Source organism: Salmo salar, chromosome 16 (assembly GCF_965601325.2).
Source record: "Salmo salar chromosome 16, fSalSal1, whole genome shotgun sequence".
Lineage (NCBI taxonomy): Eukaryota > Metazoa > Chordata > Actinopteri > Salmoniformes > Salmonidae > Salmo > Salmo salar.
The window spans coordinates 52066973-52091216 of record NC_138306.1 but is presented as its reverse complement, the minus strand read 5'-3'; the positions used below and the strand labels follow the sequence as shown (position 1 = coordinate 52091216).

The 24244-nt window shown below is 40.5% G+C and overlaps 1 protein-coding gene across 7 annotated transcripts in view; it reads left to right on the top strand.

Moving 5' to 3' along the window:
• LOC106574143 (guanine nucleotide-binding protein subunit beta-4) overlaps window positions 1–24244 on the top strand; it is a 38425-nt gene that overhangs the window by 4919 nt on the left and 9262 nt on the right. Inside the window, exons 1-4 of one of the 7 annotated variants that reach the window (XM_045697390.2) lie at window positions 8061–8083; window positions 20100–20224; window positions 20569–20607; window positions 22674–22780. In XM_045697390.2, coding sequence (XP_045553346.1) covers window positions 20168–20224; window positions 20569–20607; window positions 22674–22780 — 203 coding nt within the window. In that variant the 5' untranslated portion in view covers window positions 8061–8083; window positions 20100–20167. Of the gene's footprint in view, window positions 1–8060; window positions 8084–8235; window positions 8445–8501; window positions 8741–20099; window positions 20225–20568; window positions 20608–22673; window positions 22781–24244 lie in introns of those variants that run through there. The other 6 variants (XM_014149775.3, XM_014149778.3, XM_014149776.3 and 3 more) reach the window with 6 other exon arrangements.

Genomic DNA, 24244 nt, shown 5'->3' with positions numbered 1-24244 from the left:
AGTTTGCCAAAAGGCATCTAAAGGACTCTCAGACCATGAGAAACAAGATTCTCTGGTCTGTTGAAACCAAGATTGAACTCTTTGGCCTGAATGCCAAGCCTCACGTCTGTAGGAAACCTGGCACCATCCCTACGGTGAAGCATGATGGTGGCAGATGTTTTTCGGTGACAGGGACCAGTCAGGATCGAGGGAAAGATGAACGGTGCAAAGTACAGAGAGATCCTTGATGAAAACCTGGGGCGAAGGTTCACCTTCCAACAGGACAACGACCCTAAGCACAGATCCAAGACAACGCAGGAGTGGCTTCGGGACAAGTCTCTGAATGTCTTTGAGTGGCCCAGCCAGAGCCCGGACTTGAACCCGATCGAACATCTCTGGAGAGACCTGAAAATAGCTGTGCAGCATCACTCCCCATTCAACCTGACAGAGCTTGAGAGGATCTGCAGAGAAGAATGGGAGAAATTCCCCAAATACAGGTGGGCCAAGCTTGTAGCGACATACCCAAGAAGACTCGAGGCTGTAATCACTGCCAAAGGGGATTCAACAAAGTACTGAGTAAAAGGTCTGAATACTTATGTAGATGTGATATTTCAGTGTTTTTTATTTGTAATACATTTGCAAAAATGTCTAAAAACCTGTTTTTGCTTTGTCATTATGGGGTATTGTGTGTCGATTGATGAGGGGGAAAAAGCAATTAAATCAATTTTAGAACAAGGCTGTAACGTAACAAAATGTTGAAAAAGTGAAAGGGGTCTGAATACTTTCCGAATGCACTGTAAGCCAGTTGAACGTAGGCACAAATAGAAAAATAAGAAATATTTTATTAAAATATGCAACTGAGGCGATATCTCATTAAATATTCACAAATTTGCATATTATGCCCCCCAACAAATTGGGACACTGGAGGAAGTCCGCCTAAATATTTCGGTTTCATTTTGTTAAGACACTAACTTGTCCAGAGCAGATTGTGGATAAATACTTCTTTCATCTTTCTATCTGTAAAATATTAGACATGTACTTTAAATGCAATTCGAAATTATTGATGTAAGTCCACTTTAAAGTGGATAAAATTAAAATGTTAATGACAGTAGTATGATGAACTAAAGAAAATATACATTTCCATCAAGTTTTTGAAATGTTTATGTTTACTTTTTGAAAATACTAATGGACCAAAACACAAACAAACCTCAAAATGGATAGTGTCACGCCCTGACCTTAGAGAGCCGTTGTATTTCTCATTTTGGTTAGGTCAGGGTGTGATGTGGGGTGGGCATTCTATGTTATTTATTTCTTTGTGTTGGCTGAGTAGGGTTCCCAATCAGAGGCAGCTGTCTATCGTTGTCTCTGATTGGGAATCATACTTAGGCAGCCTTTTCCCACCTGTGTTTGTGGGTAGTTGTTTTCTATTTTGTAGTCTGTACCTGACAGAACTGTGCGCTTTTCGTTTCTTTGTTTGAGTGTTTCGGTGATAAATAAATCATGAACACTTACCACGCTGCGTTTTGGTCCATTCCTTCCGACGAAACCCATTACAGATAGGTAGATGCAAAAATGTCATTTCAGCCTGTGAAGCCTGGCCTTAATTAGCAATAGCGTGTGTGTTATTATTGTATATTGTATTTATTTTATTAAAGTAGGCCTTGGCTACTTTTACCTACACTACAGTTTTTACCATATGTCAATGACTCAAGCAAGCAAAATTAACTTTTTTAATTAAGGATATCAATGCATCATCTTTATCAGATACAGTATTTCAGCAAGCCGAATTCCCCAGTTTCTCCGAAGTGTTTATGAAGTGTTACTGTATCTGTCATTCATGGCTGGAAGACAATAGAGATATACTGTACAGGCAGGGTACCTGGTTCAGAGCTCTGAGACTATTTATAGCTTCTGCTGCATCTTTTTGTCAAGACATCAAGTTATTGATGTTCTATTTTTACAGTGTCAATTCGCTCTCTCCTTCTCCTTTTGGTTGCCAAGCAATCGACCAAGGGACCTGATTGGAGAATGATGTGCTGCTTGCTGGACATCTTGACTGTGATTTCAGTTGGCTAATAAACTCCTTTAATAGTGGGTGGATGATACCCATGAGACGGTTGGGGGTTTGATGTGATCTAAGATGTTAAATGCCATTGCTATTTCACCCTTTCACATCTGTTGGATGAAGCAACTACCAAGCATGAGAGAATTACATCCCCTGGGAGGCATTTCAGTTTACTGACTTGATACAGATGTCAGATCTTCTTTTTACTATTATTATCGTAGCAAAATAATCCTGCAGCAACAGGATTTTTATGTTTTAGTCCATAATGTTGCTTGATAGGTGGTTAGGCTGTTACAGTGCATTCGGAATGTATTCAGACCCCTTCCACTTTTTCCACATTTTGTTACGTTACAGCCTTATTCTAAAATTGATTAAATAGTTTTTTCCTCCCCTCATCAATCTACACACAATAACCCCATAATGACAAAACGAAAGCACGTTTTTAGAAATTTTTGCAAAATTATCATAAATAAAAACACTGAAATATCACATTTACATAAGTATTCAGACCCTTTACTCAGTACTTTGTTGAAGCACCGTTGGCAGCGATTACAGCCTCGGGTCTTCTTGGGTATGATGCTACAAGCATGGCACACCTGAATTTTGAGAATTTCTCCCATTCTTCTCTGCAGATCCTCTCAAGCTCTGTCAGGTTGGATGGGGAGTGTCGCTGCACAGCTATTCTCAGGTATCTCCAGAGATGTTCGATCGGGTTCAGGTCTGAGCGCTCTTTAGCAGGGTTTCATCAAGGATCTCTCTGTACTTTGCTCCGTTCATCTTTCCCTTGATCCTGACAAGTATCCCAGTCCCTGCCGTTGAAATACATCCCCAAAGCATGATGCTGCCAGCACCATGCTTCATCGTAGGGATGGTGCCAGGTTTCTTCCAGACGTGACGCTTGGCATTCAGGCCAAAGAGTTCAATATTGGTTTCATCAGGCCAGAGAATCTTGTTTTTCATGGTCTCAGTCCTTTGGCAAACTCCAAGTGGGCTGTCATGTGCCTTTTACTGAGGAGTGACTTCCATCTGGCCACTCTACCATGAAGGACTGATTGGTGGAGTGCTGCAGAAATGGTTGTCCTGGAAGGTTCTCCCAGCTCAACAAAGGAACTCTGGAGTTGTCAGAATGACCATCAGGTTCTTGGTCACCTCCCTGACCAAGGCCCTTCTCCCCCGATTGCTCAGTTTGGCCGGACGACCAGCTCTAGGAAGAGTCTTGGTGGTTCCAAACTTCATCCATTTAAGAATGATGGAGGCCACTGTGTTTTTGGGGACCTTCAATGTTGCAGACATTTTTTGGTACCCTTACCCAGATATGTGCCTCGACACAATCCTGTCTTGGGGCTCTATGGACATTTCCTTAGACCTCATGGCTTGGTTTTTTTCTCTGACATGCACTGTCAACTGTGGGACCTTATATAGACAGCTGTGTGCCTTTCCAAATCATCTCCAATCAATTGAATTTACCACAGGTGGACTCCAATCAAGTTGTAGAAACATCTCAAGGATGATCAATGGAAACAGGATACACCTGAGCTCAATTTCGAGTCTCATAGCAAAGGGTCTGAATACTTATGTAAATAAGGTATTTCTGTTTTTTGTTTTTAATACATTTGCCAAAAAATCTAAAAACCTGTATTCACTTTGTCATTATGGGGTACTGTATGTAGATTGATGAGGACATACTTTTTTTAAAATCCAAATTTAGTATAAGGCAGTAACATAACAAAATATGGAAAAAGTCAAGCGCTTTCCAAATGCACTGTAGCTGGACAAAAGTAGGGTACACAAAAAGTGTTAGTGTGGGTTTTCAGTGAACTTTTAAGTAAATTGCAAAGCTCATCTGCATTTCCTGCGGCGCAGGAACATTCTCAACAACAAAAGAGTGATCAAATTAAGATCCTACACCTGTAGTTTACTGACTTGATTGTTGGTATTAAATCAAATGTATAATGCAGTGGCCTGCCATTATTAGAGGGATACATCTGGTTTGAGTTTTTATAGATTCATATGAATTTGGTATTAGATTAATGTATTATTGACTGCAGAGTTATTAACATTATTGTGTTGTCGTCAATGTAATATTTTGCAGCTTATGAACCAGGTCTTTGAAGGTTTGTCTCTACAACGCATAGATATGGCAAAATTAGGGCAGGCCAGAATATTGGACAAGGTTGCGTTTAGCCATACACCCAGATAAAAGGGTCCAAACGAAACAGTGACATGACTAAATTTGGCCTGTATTGTGTTACTGGGGACGTGACTAAGCTCTCTCTTTTTCCAAGAAACTACAGAGATACCAGCTAATACAGGAATAATTGACATTGTTATGAAACTGTAAGAGTACTGCCAACATTTGACTGGATGTCATGTCCTGACCATGGTAAGCTGTTATTTTCTATGGTAGAGTAGGTCAGGGCGTGACAGGGGGGTTTATTCTATGTGTTCTATTTCTATGTTCTTAGGTTCTAGTTTTTGTATTTCTATGTTGGTTTGTTTGGGATGATCTCCAATTAGAAGCAGCTGGTCCTCGTTGTCTCTAATTGGAGATCATACTTAAGTAGGGGTTTTTCTTCCTGGGTTCTGTGGGTGATTATTTTTGAGTAGTGTTTGTTTCTCCTCAGCGTCACGGTTTGTTGTTTTGCCTATTCAGTTATTTGATGTATTGCATAGTTTCACAGAGTAAATAAAATGTTGAACTACACACACGCTGCACATTGGTCCTCTCCTTTTGACAGCCGTGACACTGGAATACACTTTGTTCAGTCTTGTTGCGGTAATGTTCAGACCTCAGAGCAGTTCAACGTTGCATGATTTCAGACATGAATTGACAAAATTGTTTGGTTGCATTCAGTCTTTTTGCTTTATTTTAATGGCCTTCACAGCATATCAAACCAGAAAAAAATTGTTGGTTTAGCACTGGTCCAAAACCAGTCTAAAATCTGATACGTCAAAGCAAATTTCCAGTATAACATACTATTATCCTGCATCATAGGCCTACATCCTTGAATCAACAACACAGGGTTCTTTATTAGCTGTCATTTTAATCCTAATCCTCACAATGCATTTAGGAAAAAGGGATTGGCTAGAGTAATCTACTGCTGTGTGAATTCAATTAGACTTAATCTGACCCCATGCCATTCTAAGAGGAAGACAAGGACTGTGTAAATTTTATCTCCCCTTAATTGATTATAGCGTTCGCAGAGACGAGGAAAAGCCTGTCTCACTGCTCTCTTTCATTTGCCCCGTAAAAAATTAATTGCGTTCTAATGGAGAGAAATCCTGTTCTACTATTTACTCCCTATACACTGGAACGAGACCAGACACACCTTTCCCTGGTGCTGTCATTAATAATACGTAAACATGAGGAATCATATTGTAGCTAATTCGAGATGTAGCCTGTTTCCCTCATTAAAATGCAAATCAATTTATAACATTTTTGACGTGGGTTTTTCTGGATCTTTTTGTTGTTATTCTGTCTCTCACTGTTCAAATAAACCTACCATTAAAATGATAGACTGATCATTTCTTTGTCAGTGGGCAAACGTACAAAATCAGCAGGGGATCAAATACTTTTTACCCTCACTGTACACCTTAGCCAAATACATTTAAACTCAGTTTTTCACAATTCCTGACATTTAATCCTAGTAACAATTCCCTGTTTTAGGTCTGTTAGGATCACCACTTTATTTTAAGAATGTGAAATGGCAGAATAATAGTAGAGAGAATGATTGATTTCAGCTTTTATTTCTTTCATCACATTCTCAGTGGGTCAGAAGTTTATATACACTCAATTAGTATTTGGTAGCATTGCCTTTAAATTGTTTAAACTGGGTCAAACGTTTTGGGTAGCCTTCCACAAGCTTCCCACAATATGTTGGGTGGATTTTGTCCCATTCCTCCTGACAGAGCTAGTGTAACTGAGGTTTGTAGGCCTCCTTGCTCGCACACGCTTTTTCAGTTCTGTCCACAAATGTTTTATAGGATTGAGGTCTGGGCTTTGTGATGGTCACTCCAATACCTTGACTTTGTTGTTCTTAAGCCTTTTTGCTACAACTTTAGAAGTATGCTTGCGGTCATTGTTTTCCTACCTCATGATGCTATCTATTTTGTGAAATGCACCAGTCCCTCCTGCAGCAAAGCACCCCCACAACATGATGCTGCCACCCCCGTGCTTCACGGTTGGGATCGTGTTCTTCGGCTTGCAAGCTTCCCCCTTTTTCCTCCAAACATAATGATGGTCATTATGGTCAAACAGTTCTATTTTTGTTTCATCACACCAGAGGACATTTCTCCAAAAATTACAATCTTTGTCCCCATGTGCAGTTGCAAACCGTAGTCTGGCTTTTAATGGCGGTTTTGGAACAGTGGCTTCTTCCTTGCTGAGCGGCCTTTCAGGTTATGTCGATATAGGACTCGTTTTACTGTGGATATAGATACTTTTGTACGTGTTTTCTCCAGCATCTTCACAAGGTTTTTTGCTGTTGTTCTGGGATTGATTTGCACTTTTCGCACCAAAGTATGTTCATCTCTAGACAGAACGCGTTTCCTTCCTGAGCGGTATGACGGCTGCATGGTCCCATGGCGTTTATACTTGCGTACTATTGTTTGTACAGATGAATGTGGTGCGTTCAGGCATTTGGAAATTGCTCCCAAGGATGAACCAGACTTGTGGAGGTCTACAATTTGTTTTCTGAGGTCTTGGCTGATTTATTTTGATTTTCCCATGATGTCAAGCAAAGAGGCACTGAGTTTGAAGGTAGGCCTTGAAATACATCCACAGGTACACCTCCAATTGACTCAAATTATGTCAATTAGCCTAACAGAAGCTTCTAAAGCCATGACATCATTTTCTGGAATTTTCCAAGCTGTTTAAAGGCACAGTCAACTAAGTGTATGTAAACTTCTGACCCAATGGAATTGTGATACAGTGAATTATAAGTGAAATAATCTGTCTGTAAACAATTGTTGGAAAAATGACTTGTGTCATGCACAAAGTAGATGGCCTAACCGACTTGCCAAAACTATAGGTTGTTAACAAGACATTTGTGGAGTGGTTGGAAAACGAGTTTTAATGATTCCAACCTAAGTGTATGTAAACATCCGACTTCAACTGTACATAGACTTGGAATCACTGGCCACTTTAATAATGGAACACTAGTCACTTTAATAATGTTTACATACTGCTTTACTCATCTCATATGTTTATACAGTATTTTATTCTACTGTATTTTAGTCAATGCCACTCCGATCTAATATTTATATATATTTTAATTCCATTGTTTTACTTTTAGATGTGTGTGTATTGTTGTGAGTTGTTAGATATTACTGCACTGTTGGAGCTAGGAACACAAGCATTTCACTACACCCACAATAACATCTGCTAAATATGTGTGAACAATTACATTTTATAAGCTTAATTCAACTGTCATACCACATCAGAACCAAAAATATCGACTTATTTTACTCCAACGTTTGTAAACAAAGTAAATGTAAACAAACACTACATAGCTTCAAAACATGGTTAAAATTATCATTTTGATATCATGGACGCTCAGTCCTCACATCCATAGCTCTGTTATTAATTTGAGAGTGGTTACATTTCTCCAACCTCATACCCCAGCTTTTTACCTTAACAGGGGCAGGGACCGGCTTTTATATTGTTTCAACTGCTGACTGACGTTTTAAGTAAACACTGAAGTATGTTGGAATTTCGTGATAGTAAAGAACTCAGTCGCCCCTCTTACTGCACACTTCCCTTCCACTGTGTGGCTCAGCTGTAACCGATACAACATGATGAAGTAATAATAAATGCAGTCGGCAGGTTAAAGCTCCTTCAACATTCTAAAACAATATCAAATGTAGCCAGACCTCTGTAACAGCTTTTTTACGCACATCATTGTAACTATTTGTTTCCTGTACTCTGTTCTTTCCTTTTATTGAGGGAGCTGACAGACAATATCATTTCCTGTGGGTAAAACAAAGCTATTGCGACACGATTGATTTGCTCATTCTTGTACAAGAAAAACGGACACTTAAGTAAGTAGAGCAAACTCACTGAAATAAATGTAAACATTGTCTTATGAATAGGTTTGAACATGTTTTAGGAATAGGTCAGATGAAAATCCAGTACATCTCTGTGAGTGCACCCCTCGGCGCACTGTTGCCATGTTCCCAGTTTCCTCATGGGTGTGGTGATTAGATTGGTTGGTGAACATTCTGTCAAATCCTGACCGAGTTGCGCGAGTCCCTGGCCCTTTAAATCAGTTAAATTCTCTTAAAATTAATACCGCTATCTTGACATTTCTTTCACAACCGAGACCATGTTTGCCATTTGAAAACGGACTATTGTGACACTGATTGGAACGACGTGGACAGTCCCATAAAAATCCAGTTTCAGGTAATAACGTGTTCTAAGCCAGCTGAACCTCTTGGTATTTTCTTGCTTTTATTTCCTGCTTTGGGTACACCCTATACGATACGGTTTGATGTCGGCCTTTGTTTTGCATTGAGGTTGCAAAACATTAAGAGATGAATTGATACATTAAAAACCCCATGTTTTGAATAGTGTTCATCATAATAGCTACTTATATCTCTTTCAAGGCTTGCTGTTTTTCTCACCGAAGCTTTTATTGGTGTTAATTCGGTGTTATCGAAACGCGGCCTTGCACGTCTGACGGACATAAACGAACTACGGTAGGCTATAGATTAATAGACTATTCACGAGTATAATAACGAAGCCTCATTCAGATATGTAGAGCAAGATACCGGTGCTATGCCTTTTTTGTCTTTTTTACATTAATCAATTATAGATGACATTCTGTTCATTTGAGCGGAAACTTGTAGCAACCCTGCTAATGTAACGGGGCGCATAGATTGCTTAATTTGCTGCATATGTTGTCTTGAAAATACCTGCCACGATCATTGATATGGGCTTGGAGATATAAATGATCGCAATATTTCATTTTGTCAAAGCAACACGTGTTCAAGAATCTGTCAGAACAGAGAAGAACCTTCCAGTTCAGTGTTGGTGCTGTTACAACGTAACAATATTGTAACAGAGTTGTAACTTTCATATATCCTATATCTCTGATTGTATCCACAATCCGCATTAAAATGATAGCCATTTTCCTATAGTTTCTTACAATACGCCTGTGGTTTAGTCTTGTAACTAGAGCACTGTTTGTTTTTGCTGTAGTTATTGTTTATACAGTACATCTGCAGTATGATACAGTTTAAAACAATATCCTGACATGACATGTTTAATAAGGCCTCAAACCAGACCGGTTAAGGTAATGCAGTGTTGTAAACAGCATTACCAATGCTGTTATCATAGTATGTAAACTTCGACTTGTAATACTGTAGCTGTTTGTGAATTGGTAGGCAATAGAACAAAAACATACTGGGTATGTTTTAGTAAGGTTTATCTTGTTACAGTGGCTTTGCGATAAGTGGCAAATTATTTATTAGAGAAGATATGAAGATCACGATTGATATGCATCTATCATATGCATTTCCTGCATTTCCTTATGTCTGCACTAGAGCCGTATAAATACTCAGCTTGTCTGGGAAAGAATTAGCCTATCTGGGCAGTCAATTTGCGTGATATAATTCTCCAGATGTTTGGAATAGTCATTCTGGGAAGTGAACAAGTTGTCACCTGGTAGGGCTTCCTAGTCTCCTTTTGTCTTTACACAGGTTTCGGTCATGTCCACCTCTTGGCAACTATGCATCACCCTATTGGAGATCGCTCCCGAGTGGCGCAGTGGTCTAAGGCACTGCATCTCAGTGCTAGATGTGTCACTACAGTCCCTGGTTTGAATCCAGGCTGTATCACATCCGGCCGTGATTGGGAGTCCCATAGGGCGGTGAACAATTGCCGAGCGTCATCTGGGTTTGGCCGGTGTAGGCCGTCATTGTAAATAAGAATTTGTTGCCTAGTCTTTTTTATTTTATTGTGCATATGCATGTACACACCAGTCATCCCAAAACCAAAGCACCTGCTCACACACAACACACATGCGTATACACACACACACACACACACACACACACACACACACACACACACACACACACACACACACACACACACACACACACACACACACACACACACATGTTTAATTCGCAATAACATTCTTACAAACATGGCTTTTGACCGACCTGTTACAGTGGTTTAACACGAAATAACACACATATCAGATGGAACCCATTCGTTACACATGAATAAGTCCTATTCAGCCAGCAATACCTATTCACCAGAGACAATGTTACTTTGAAAATCAATCCAATCTTCAATTTAAAGCTGGATACATTTAGGGCTGGCACAATTACCGTATAACTGTGTAACTGACGGTTATGAATTAAGACCTTCATGAAAATAAAATATTGGTCATAACGTAATAATAAAATGTTAAGAAAAATGTATATATCATTAGATTTTTTGGGGGTGGAACGAACAGCTGACTGAAGACGGGACAGCCTGGCATTGGTGTGGTTGATTCCGTTTCTGTGGTAGCGTGGACGCTTAACGTGATTAAACTTTGTTGCTCCTTTGCTGAAACAAGCAAGGTTTCGTAGCAAACAATCTACATGCCATGCTAATGTAGAAATGGTTATTTCAAGTAATGTTAAAGGTAGACTCAGCAAAATGACCTTGCCACGAGCAGAGCCACAGATACTGAGATGAGCGAGATGCAAGACTTTGCTCCCACACAGTCACACGCAGTATCTGCCATGTACATTGGGTTTGCTTTGCGCTGTTAGAGCATGGTAGGTTCAGGACCAAAACAGCTGAGAAGTTTAGCCGAGCCTTGCACTACAAACGTCTTCATTTTTGTGTGACCCACTATGCTGTTTGCTTTCTGCATTTCCGTCATATCGCTGAGTCTACCTTTTAACTGATGTGGCTCTGTAATGTCAGTTGAGTTTCATTTAAAAAAACAAATCACAGCACATATTGATGGGTACTCTTCCTGCTTTTCTTTCCTACTTTGACTTTCTGCTTTGCTCCTATGGGTATGCTTGCAATGGCCGCCAGGCCACCCATTATGCCATCATTGACTTGAATGAGGATGGCCAGTTCTATTCATTCTATTTCTATGTAGCACATGCAGTCAGGAGAGGGGGAGAGTGGAAAATGTGCGTCTTAAATAAATAATCTCCATATATAGTGTGCAAAGCTGTCATCAAGGCAAAGGGTGGCTACTTTGAAGAATCTCAAATATAAAATACATTTTGATTTGTTTAACACTTTTTTTTGGTTACTACATGATTCCATATGTGTTTTTTCATAAATTTGATGTCTTCACTATTATTCTACAATGTAGAAAATAGTCAAAATAAAGGAAAACCCTGGAATGAGTAGGTGTGTCTAAACCTTTGACTGGTACTGTATACAAAAGTATGTAGACACACCTTCAAGTTAGTGGATTCTGTTATTTCAGCCACACCCATTAAATAGTACCCACAAAACACCAGTCTCAACGTCAACAGTGAAGAGGCGACTCTGGGATGCTGGCCTTGTAGGCAGAGGTCCTCTGTCCAGTGTCTGTGTTCTTTTGCCCATCTTAATCTTTTCTTTTTATTGGCCAGTCTGATATATGGCTTTTTCTTTGCAACTCTGCCTAAAAGGCCAGCATCCCGGAGTCGCCTCTTCAGTGTTGGCATTGAGACTGGTGTTTTTCAGGTACTATTTAATGAAGCTGCCAGTTGAGGACTTGTGAGGCGTCTGTTTCTCAAACTAGACACTAATGTACTTTTCCTGTTGTGCACCGGGGCCTCCCACTCCTCTTTCTATTCTGGTTAGAGCCAGTTTGCGCTGTTCTGTGAAGGGAATAGTACACAGCGTTGTACGAGATCTTCAGTTTCTTGGCAATTTCTCGCATGGAACAGCCTTCATTTCTCAGAACAAGAATATACTGACGAGTTTCAGAAGAAAGTGCTTTGTTTCTGGCCATTTTGAGCCTGTAATCGAACCCACAAATGCTGATACTCAACTAGTCTAAAGAAGGACAGTTTTATTGCTTCTTTAATCAGGATGACAGTTTTCAGTTGTGCTAACATAATAGCAAAAGTGTTTTCTAGTGGTCAATTAGTCTTTTAAAATGATAAACTTGGATTAGCTAACACAACGTGCCGTTGGAACACAGGAGTGATGGTTGCTGATAATGGGCCTCTGTACGCTATGTAGATATTCCATAAAAAAATCAGCTGTTTCCAGCTACAATAGTCATTTACAACATTAACAATGTCTACACTGTATTGCTGATCAATTTGATGTTATTTTAATAGACAAAAAATATGCTTTTCTTTCACAAACAAGGATATTTCTAAGTGACCCCAAACTTTTGAGCAGTAGTGTTTATAATATTATTATTATTATTATTATTATTATTATTATTATTTTTATTTTTTATTTTTGGGGGGGGGGGGGGGGGGGGGGGGCGCTATTTGAATGGTTATTACGGGGACTGCAGTCATTTGGCTGGCCAATAACTCATCCAAAATTCCATGACCATCACAGCCCTAGATAATACTAAACCATGATAATCCTTAGGATTAGGTTACAGTCAAGTCTAACATTGTGACATACTCAGGAGAGGTGAAGTTAGTGGCCTTGTGACCATAAGAGGGTTTGTGTGAGACACACAGACAATACTCCCAATAGAGCCCTTTTCGAGTGATGCGTGCACGTCCTGACATCGAAGGTTCTCTAACAGGATGCAAGAGAAAGGCCATAATGTATTATTCTAGCCCAGGCGGAATTTAGATTTTGGCCACTAAATGGCAGCAGTGTATGTGCAAAATGTTAGACTGATCCAATGAACCATTGCATTTCTGTTCAAAATCAAGACTGCCCAAATGTGCCTAATTGGTGTAATGACACCAAACTTTTGAAGTTCATAACTGTGCACTCTCCTCAAACAATAGCATGGCATTCCTTCACTGTAATAGCTACTGTAAATTGGAAAGCGCAGTTAGATTAACAGGAATGTAAGCTTTCTGTCCATATCAGATATGTCTATGTCCTGGGAAATGTTCTTGTTACTTACAACTTCATGCTAATTGCATTCGCCTACGTTAGCTCAATCATCCTGAGGGGGACCCACCAATCCTGTAGAGGTTAACTTGCACAAGCTGCATTTGAAGTTGCATGCGATTGTATCCACTGCTAGGTAAACAAAGAGGTTTCTAATGACGAACTGCGCTCGCAACTTTTCATGACGCAACCTGGAAATGGGTTTATAGTACTACCCTACAGTTCAAAATTTGAACTGAAAGTGGGCATGCTAATTTCAGATGCAAGTGTAACTTGTAAATCCATTAATGCTAGTTGGATGTTGTTTAATGGAGTGGATGTCAGGGAAGATTCAGCGTGGTAGCATGTGATATAGCCCCTAGCAGGCTAAATCACCTTCGTATAACCTTCGGTATGAAAGCCTGTGGAAGTTCTTGTCAGAAAGAGGCTTAAAGAAGGTGGAATAGGCACGTTCAAACAGCGGTGAAGATTTGAAACCGAAAGCCAGCCGCACCCGGGATCAAACCCGAATCTGTAGCGACACCTCTAGCAATGCGATGCAGTGCCTTAGAGCCCTGCGCCACTTGTGAGGCCTCATTTTTCTAAATGTTTACGGTATTTGACGGTATTTTTATGTTTTTGAATAATGAAAGTAAAAAATTTGCTTCATGAGTAGTGTGTGACCCTAGGGTGCAACACATAGTCGTGGACAAAAATATTGGCACCCTTGTACTTTTTTCAAATAATGCACCATTTGGTCTAGAAAACTGTTTAAATTAAAACATATTTTGGTATCCACATATGTATGTCTTCAGTGTGCAATTGAAAAAAAAAAAATTATAATCCTAAAATGGCCCTGACAATATTATTGGCACCTTCTAGAAGTCGTTAGAAATAATTAGATTTCAAGCAGGTGATTCTCATTTACTTTGGAATTGAACTCACGTATGGGGAGTTGAAAGGTGCCTGCAGTTTAAAAATTACATATTCAACCAGTTTGAGTAGAGAAAAGGACTCATTTTCCTGTTTTGTGTCACTGTGTACCGCAATGAGCATGGACAAAATAAAGAAAACCAGAGAATTATCTGAGGAGGTTAGACACAAGATTGTAGCCAAACATGGACAATCTCAAGGCTACAAGTCCATCTCCAGAGACCTTGATGTTCCTGTTTCCACCGTACGTAATGTTATCAAGAAGTTTAAGGCCAATGCCACTGTATCCAACCTCACTGGACGTGGCCGCAAGAGAGAACTTGATGGAAGATTACAGCGAAGGATTGTTTGAATGGTGGAGAAATTACCTTGACCAACTGCCACGCAGATTCAAGCTGACCTTCAGACACAAGGTATGACAGTTTCTACTCGCACCATCTGTCGCTAACTCAATGAAAGGGGGTTATATGGTAGGAGACCCAGGAGGACCCCACTGCTGAGAGAAAGACATAAGAAAGCCTGACTGCAATTTGTCAAAACACACCTGAACATGGCAAAATCGTTCTGGGAGAATGTTCTGTGGGCAGAATGAGACCAAATTAGAGCTTTTTGTGCTTTACCAAAAAGCTCTAATTTGGTCTCATTCTGTCCACAGAACATTCTCCCAGAACGATTTTGCCATGTTCAGGTGTGTTTTGACAAATTGCAGTCAGGCTTTCTTATGTGTTTACAGAAAACAAAATTAAGCTTTCAAAGAAAAGAACACCTTCCCTACAGTCAAACATGGAAGAGGTTCAGTGATGTTCTGGGGTTCCTTTGCTGCCTCTGGCACTGGGTGCCTTGAACGTGTGCACGGCATCATGAAATCAGGTGAATACCAAGGTATTTTGGAGTTCAATGTTGGACCCAATGTCAGAAAGCTGGGTCTCCATCGAAGGTCATGGGACTTCCAGCAGGACAATGACCACAAGCACACTTCAAAAAGCACCCAGGAATGGTTCAAGACAAAACGTTGGACTGTTCTCAAGTGGCCAGCAATGAGTCCAAATCTAAATCCCATTGAAAACTTGTGGAGAGATCTGAAAACAGCAGTTAGGAGAAGGCACCCTTCTAATCTGGGAGAACTGGAGCAGTTTGCACAAGAGGAGTGGGCCAAACTGCCAGTACAGAGGTGCAGGAAGCTCATTGATGGTGCTAGGAAGCACTTGATTGCAGTTATTTTGTACCAAAGACTGTGCTACCAAATATTAAGTCTAGGGTGTCAATAATTTTGTCAATGCCATTTTTGTTTATTTTCTGATTTAAATGGATATATTAAGTTCTGAATCAAAAACAAAGGTTCTGTAATATTAACAGTGAAATAAAGAATTGTGGAGACCAAATACTTTGTTCAGTTTCAACTTATTTTTAGGGAAAATTGTGAGTTACTTGAAAAAAATGCAAGGGTGCCAATATTTTTGGCCATGACTGTACATTGTAAGTGATTTCAACAGGTATTTCTCCATTCTGATTTGTTTTCTACTGTTCAATTAAGCTTCAACCAAAAATAATTGTATTCATTTTCATCAATTTCTTTATTTCCTGCATTCATTTCAGATCATTTCCTTACTGCCATGTAGGGCTGCAAGGTATGGGCAAAAAATCTAGGCCATATTTTTAACCAAATGTTGCAATTGTGATTTGACTTCCGATTTAGATCAAAACACTTGGGTGAACTGTTGGAATCATGGAAAAATAATGATTATTGTCAGATGGCCTCTAGGTCACCACGCTGCTCGTTATGGCGCAGACTTGTCACCATCGTTACGCGCACCTGCGTGTCGTCAGACTCACCTGGACTCCAATCACTTCCCTGATTACCTTCCCTATATATGTCACTCCTTTTGGTTCCATCCCCAGGCGTCATTGTTTCTGTTTCATGTCTGTGCATTGTTCGTGGTTCTTGTTGTATTTTATGTTTCATTTATTGATTAAATCACTCACTCCGTGAACTGGCTTCCAGACTCGCAGTGGACTCGTTACAATTATTCTAATTCAATAGTTAGAAGATAATAGTGGGCACTTTGAGTACAATATTTGAAATGACAATGAATGAAAATGCCAGGGAGGAGTTATTGTGACAGGTTAGGAACCAAAGTGTTGGTCAGTGTTTCCCAAGGGACCCTATAATCTTTGGCTACATTAAATATTTTATCTTAGCTACTTCATGTAGCTAACATATTCATGCTTCACCTATTCCTCTTTGATTTAGAATATACTGTTGCACAAACAACCTACTGATTTAGGCCTACCCCATCACTGGTATTAGGCTGTATAGTTAGCTACGTTTGCTCTGATGCAGTACATTTATTAGCTAGCCAGCTAACTAGCGATTAGCATTAGCACCTAACACGATTTAGCCACAACTTGCTAAGAAAAGACAAACTAGCTGTTCGCAGATGTAAGAAACACGAACTAAGTGTAATTATAGAACACTTGTGGATTTATAATAAGAAGCAAAGTGGAAACCGCATCGTAGTCATCAACATTGTTGCATGTGCTGCACACTGAACCCAAGTGTCGTAGTCGAACAACAACAAATGTGCTCGTTGCGTGACGGGGCAGGTCTAGGTCTGTGTGGAAAGCAGCATAGAGAGAGAGCGGAGAGAGCGATAACTACATACGGTGTATCACATTTAACAAACCGAACCTTCAAATACCTATTATATAAGGTAAAAACCCAAACCGGTCCGTGCATCAATACCGGTATATAGTAAAAGACGGTATACCACCCAGCCCTAGTCCCAGTCCACCACCACCACTGGAGGACAGCTACTCGGCCAGTCCCACACACCACTGAATATGGATTATTAGATTCAGGGAGAGCCTCGGAAATGGGAAAGGCAAAGGGGATACCTAATCAGTTGCACAACAATGCATTCAACTGAAATGTGTCTTCCACATATAACCCAACCCCTCTGGATCAGAGGGGTGTGGGGGGGACTGCCTTAATCGCCATCGGCCCCCGATTAAGCTTATGTGCCTAATGTTATGCTTAATGGTTAAAATGGAATGAGCTTATATGTTGGTCAGTGAGACATGTAAGCTACTTTATAGCGTAAGGTACCAGCAGCAGCAAGTCACTGGTAAGCTGACGTCAAAGGCTCTGCAGGAGGCTTGCTTCAGCAGGTGCTTTGACTGGTAAGCTGACGTCAGGGTCTCTGCAGGGGGCTTGCTTCAGCAGGTGTCATGACGGAAACAGCATTCCCAGACAGAAGTGTTGCTTTCTCCGTTGTCTTACCTTTGTCAGTGCGCCTCCTACATGACACCGGAAGGATGCAGACATATTTTTTTTAATGTATTCTGCAGTGGAAATAGAATGGCAAACGGTCTTAAGCCTTAAGCCTTGAGCCTTGAATACCAGATCCACAGATACCAGAGCCTTGAGTAGTTTTGGAATAAGAAGGTTGTACACAGTGGCATTCAAGTGAATATACAGTATGTGTGCATTAAAATATATATATATATATATATATATATATATATATATATATATATATATATATATATACTGCTCAAAACAATAAAGGGAACACTAAAATAACACATCTTAGATCTGAATGAATGAAATAATCTTATTAAATACTTTTTTCTTTACATAGTTGAATGTGCTGACAACAAAATCACACAAAAATAATCAATGGAAATCCAATTTATCAACCCATGGAGGTCTGGATTTGGAGTCACACTCAAAATTAAAGTGGAAAACCACACTACAGGCTGATCCAACTTTGATGTAATGTCCTTTAAAACAAGTCAAAATGAGGCTCCCTACATTATGACCTCCCTACAACGCCTGGGCATGTTCCTGATGAGGTGGTGGATGGTCTCCTGAGGGATCTCCTCCCAGACCTGGACTAAAGCATCCGCCAACTCCTGGACAGTCTGTGGTGCAACGTGGCGTTGGTGGATGGAGCGAGACATGATGTCCCAGATGTGCTCAATTGGATTCAGGTCTGGGGAACGGGCGGGCCAGTCCATAGCATCAATGCCTTCCTCTTGCAGGAACTGCTGACACACTCCAGACCTCCACACGAGGTCTAGCATTGTCTTGCATTGTCTTGCATTAGGAGGAACCCAGGGCCAACCGCACCAGCATATGGTCTCACAAGGGGTCTGAGGATCTCATCTCGGTACCTAATGGCTGTCAGGCTATCTCTGGGGAGCACATGGAGGGCTGTGCGGCCCCCCAAAGAAATGCCACCCCACACCATGACTGACCCACCGCCAAACCGGTCATGCTGGAGGATGTTGCAGGCAGCAGAACGTTCTCCACGGCGTCTCCAGACTCTGTCACGTCTGTCACATGTGCTCAGTGTGAACCTGCTTTCATCTGTGAAGAGCACAGGGCGCCAGTGGCGAATTTGCCAATCTTGGTGTTCTCTGGCAAATGCCAAACGTCCTGCACGGTGTTGGGCTGTAAGCACAACCCCCACCTGTGGACGTCGGGCCCACATACCACCTTCATGGAGTCTGTTTCTGACCGTTTGAGCAGACACATGCACATTTGTGGCCTGCTGGAGGTCATTTTGCAGGGCTCTGGCAGTGCTCCTCCTGCTCCTCCTTGCACAAAGGCGGAGGTAGCGGTCCTGCTGCTGGGTTGTTGCCCTCCTACGGCCTCCTCCACGTCTCCTGTTGTACTGGCCTGTCTCCTGGTAGCGCCTCCATGCTCTGGACACTACGCTGACAGACACAGCAAACCTTCTTGCCACAGCTCGCATTGATGTGCCATCCTGGATGAGCTGCACTACCTGAGCCACTTGTGTGGGTTGTAGACTCCGTCTCATGCTACCACTAGAGTGAAAGCACCGCCAGCATTCAAAAGTGACCAAAACATCAGCCAGGAAGCATAGGAACTGAGAAGTGGTCTGTGGTCCCCACCTGCAGAACCACTCCTTTATTGGGGGTGTCTTGCTAATTGCCTATAATTTCCACCTGTTGTCTATTCCATTTGCACAACAGCATGTGAAATTTATTGTCAATCAGTGTTGCTTCCTAAGTGGACAGTTTGATTTCACAGAAGTGTGATTGACTTGGAGTTACATTGTGTTGCTTAAGTGTTCCCTTTATTTTTTTGAGCAGTATATATATATATATATATATATATATATATATATATATATATATATATATATATATATATATATATATACAGTACCAGTCAAAGGTTTGGACACACCTACTCATTCTAGGGGTTTTCTTTATTTTTACTATTTTCTGCATTGTAGAATAAGAAGACATCAAAACTATGAAATAACACATATGAAATCATGTAGTAACCAAGAAAAGTCTTAAACAAATCAAAATCTATTTTATATTTTAGATTTTTCAAAGTAGCCGCCCTTAGTCTTGATGACAGCTTTGCACATTCTCTCACGAGCATTATTTATTTTCCAATGTGGAACAAGTCAATTCCCTTGCAGACGAATTGCTAAATTATCGAAATGGAACTTAAACACTAATCCAGGGTTGCATCGCACCACATCTGCATTGCTTGCTGTTTGGGGTTTTAGGCTGGGTTTCTGTATAGCACTTTGACATCGTCTGATGTAAAAAGGGCTTTATAAATACATTTGATTCTGGATAGAATGCTGCAAAATGAAAGGGGCCTGGCACTCCAAAAATTTCTGAAGAGTGCTCCGTGACCCACATTCAGGCTCCCCTAGGTAAAGGAAGTGGTGACACACACACACACACACACACACAGCCGCCTAGTGTTATAGTACAGTTACACCCTTCATTTGCACATCAAATCATATTCAAACAATCAATGGCAGGGCCTGGCATGGAGCTAAACCAGCACAGTTCAAAACACCAGGCCTGATTGAGTGGAAAAGGTCAGAGTCTTGTGTGTCTATATGACCTTTTGAACCAGACTGGAGGGGATTGAAGACCCGGGACTCCCCTAGTGGTGCCTGTGTCTGGGTACAGGCTGCTTATGTCTGGGTACAGGCTATCGCCCCTCCACTTAGGCCAAAGCAGCCCCATCCACAGGATGTCCATATTTGTTCCAGCTCAGGGAAGTGCTCCTCTGAAGGTTTGTCTGTCTGTGTTTTGCAGGTATCAACTCGTCTGTGTGTGTGTTTTTTTTACAAACCCAGTATTCCTGAACACATCACAGAGGGACAATGAGTGAGCTGGAACAGTTACGGCAGGAAGCAGAGCAACTACGCAATCAAATCCGGGTATGTGTATGTGTGTGTGTGTGTGTGTGTGTGTGTAGTGTGTGTGTGTGTGTGTGTGTGTGTGTGTGTGTGTGTGTGTGTGTGTGTGTGTGTGTGTGTGTGTGTGTGTGTGTGTGTGTATTGAATCCATGACTTGAGAAATCTAAACTGTAAAGATCTTTGCAGAATATTGTTTCAGATAAGCATTTGATGCCATTCCTTGGCATTTATCTATCAGCCATTCAAATCATATTATATTCATACTGGAACTGCTATCTGATATACTCTGTTTCCTTAGCACCTTACATGTTCTTTCAGTCTCTCAAAACTCTGAACTTTGCCATGTTGCTGCTGTTGTTTTACAGGATGCTAGGAAAGCCTGTAGTGACTCCACTCTTTCACAGGTAAAGGATTCAACAAATTGAGATTACATATTTACTTACAGTTTAAGTCGGAAGTTTACATACACTTAGGTTGGAGTCATTAAAACTCGTTTTTCAACCACTCCACAAATTTCTTGTTAACAAAATATAGTTTTGGCAAGTCGGTTAGGGCATCTACTTTGTGCATGACACAAGTAATTTTTCCAACAATTGTTTACAGATAGATTATTTCACTTATAATTCACTGTATCACAATTCCAGTGGGTCAGAAGTTTACATACACTAAGTTGACTGTGCCTTTAAACAGCTTGGAAAATTCCTGAAAATGATGTCATGGCTTTAGAAGCTTCTGATAGGCTAAATTACATCATTTGAGTCAATTGGAGGTGTACCTGTGGATGTATTTCAAAGCCTACCTTCGAACTCAGTGCCTCTTTGCTTGACATCATAGGAAAATCAAAATAATCAGCCAAGACCTCAGAAAACAAATTTGTAGACCTCCACAAGCCTGGTTCATCCTTGGGAGCAATTTCCAAACGCCTGAAGGTACCACATTCATCTGTACAAACAATAGTACGCAAGTATAAACGCCATGGGACCACGCAGCCGTCATACCGCTCAGGAAGGAAACGCGTTCTGTCTCCTAGAGATGAACATACTTTGGTGCGAAAAGTGCAAATCAATCCCAGAACAACAACAAAGGACCTTGTGAAGATGCTGGAGGAAACAGGTACAAACGTATCTATATCCACAGTAAAACGAGTCCTATATCGACATAACCTGAAAGGCCGCTCAGCAAGGAAGAAGCCACTGCTCCAAAACCGCCATTAAAAAGACAGACTACGGTTTGCAACTGAACATGGGGACAAAGATCGTACTCTTTGGAGAAATGTCCTCTGGTGTGATGAAACAAAAATAGAACAGTTTGGCCATAATGACAATCATTATGTTTGGAGGAAAAGGGGGGAAGCTTGCGAGCCGAAGAACACCATCCCAACCGTGAAGCACGGGGGTGGCAGCATCATGTTGTAGGGGTGCTTTGCTGCAGGAGGGACTGGTGCACTTCATAAAATAGATGGCATCATGAGGCAGGAAAGTTATGTGGATATATTGAAGCAACATCTCAAGACATCAGTCAGGAAGTTAAAGCTCGGTTGTAAATGGGTCTTCCAAATGGACAATGACCCCAAGCATACTTCCAAAATTGTAGCAAAATGCCTTAAGGACAACAAAGTCAAGGTATTGGAGTGGCCATCACAAAGCCCTGACCTCAATCCCATAGAAAATTTGTTGGCAGAACTGAAAAAGCGTGTGCGGGCAAAGAGGCCTACAAAGCTGACTCAGTTACACCAGCTCTGTCAGGAGGAATGGGCCAAAATTCCCCCAACTTATTGTGGGAAGCTTGTGGAAGGCTACCCAAAAAAGTTTGACCCAAGTTAAACAATTTAAAGGCAACGCTACCAAATACTAATTCTGACTCACTGGGAATGTGATGAAATAAAACCTGAAATAAATCATTCTCTCTACTATTATTCTGACATTTCACGTTCTTAAAATAAAGTGTTGATCCTAACTGACCTAAGACAGGGAATTGTTACTAGGATTAAATGTCAGGAATTGTGAAAAACTGAGTTTAAATGTATTTGGCTAAGGTGTATGTAAACTTCTGACTTCAACTGTACGTAGAAATAAGTGCATGTTATAGCTTGGATCAAGCTATCTTGTGTGCTTGATACAGCCAAACATTTACCACCATCTACATATACATGACCTGTTGGTCTCCTTCCAATCGCAATCAGTAAGCAGGGTTTCAGGATAAGGAAGTAAATTGTTACGCTTGAATTTGAGCCTCTTTTGACCATCTGAAATCCCAGGGTGTTTCTAGTCTTACCATGATTAAATATTAACCACTAAGCTAAGACTCAAATAGCTATGAAACAAACATAGCTATAAAGCAAATGGTGTAGCTATTAGGCTATGAAATAACATTGACATATTTGGATTGAACTCCAGACTAGCCTGAAGTTTATGAAAGACTGTGGTGGATTATGCTGATGATGTTTCCTTTGGGCCTGGTGTCTTGGCAGATCACAGCTGGTCTGGACTCAGTGGGCCGGATACAGATGAGGACGCGGCGTACTCTCAGGGGCCACCTTGCCAAGATCTATGCAATGCACTGGGGCACCGACTCCAGGTCTGGCAATGCTACTTCTGATACTATAGGACTACTATACTTCTACTACTACAATACTTCAACTACTACAATACTACTACTACAATACTTCTACTACTATAATATTTCTACTACAACTACCATATTTATAGTACTACTACTATTACTACAATACTTCTACTACTACTTCTATACTACTACAATAATTATACTACTTCTACTACTACTATACTTCTACTACTACAGTACTTCTACTACTACTATACTTCTACTACTACCGATACCATAGTACGACTACAACTACTACTACAATACTTATACTTATATTATACTACAACAATACTTCTACGTGTACTATACTACTACAATAGTTCTACTTTACTTCTACTACTACTACTATACTTCTACTATTACTATACTACTACTATACTTGTGCTACTGCTATAATTCTACTACTACTCTACTACTACTTCTATACTGCTACTATACTTATATTGACATAATACTTCTACAATACTACTACTATGTTTTTACTACTGCAATACTACTACTTATATAATACTACTATACTTATACTACTACTGTACTACTATTATACTTATACTACACTACGTCTACTACTACTACTATAGGTCTACTACTACTACTATACATCTACTACTACTATACTATTACTATGCTTCTATTGGCATAACCATTATACTACTACAGTACTTCTATTGATATAATACTTATACTACTTCTACACTATTTATACTACTACAATACTTCTACTACTATACTTCTATTGATACTGTTATTTTACCTCCCTTGATTCTAAATGTTTTTGTCCTTTTATTTTTGCCTAAGTCCTATGAGGTAACTCTAATGAAAAGCACTATAGAAATGAAATGTATTATTATTAGTACTACTACTAGTTTGTACCACTACTGCTACTATACTACTAATATACTACTACCACTACGGCTGCTATACTACACTACTACTACCACCACTACTAAAACTCCATATTATTAAGCACTGGCTGCTCGTGTCCTGTGGGTTTTGGACAGAAAGTCAAATAAAAGTTCCTTACACTGTTAGAACTGGATTGAATCCATAGCTAGCTATGTGCTACTAGTTCAATACTACGTCACATAGAGCAGTGGCACATTTTAACCAGTCACTGTACTGTTGCCATGCGGACAAGTACAGTCGCATCAACTGATTTCAAATTGATACTCTGATTTTAAATGTGAGCCATTGGAGTACAAGTATGTGTGCTTTACCGGTGCTCATTCTTACTGCTCCCAAATACATCCGATTGTGCGTCTGCACTCTGAGTGAACCACCTGGAGGACAAACAGCCTGTGTTTATTTTATATACAGTAGTTGACATTTTAGCAGCACAGCTCTCCCTTTATTGAGCGCTTGGCTCGCTACAGATGGGGGGGGGGGGGCTACCCACTTCCTATCACTGGAGAGACGGAAACACAGACAGTGGGT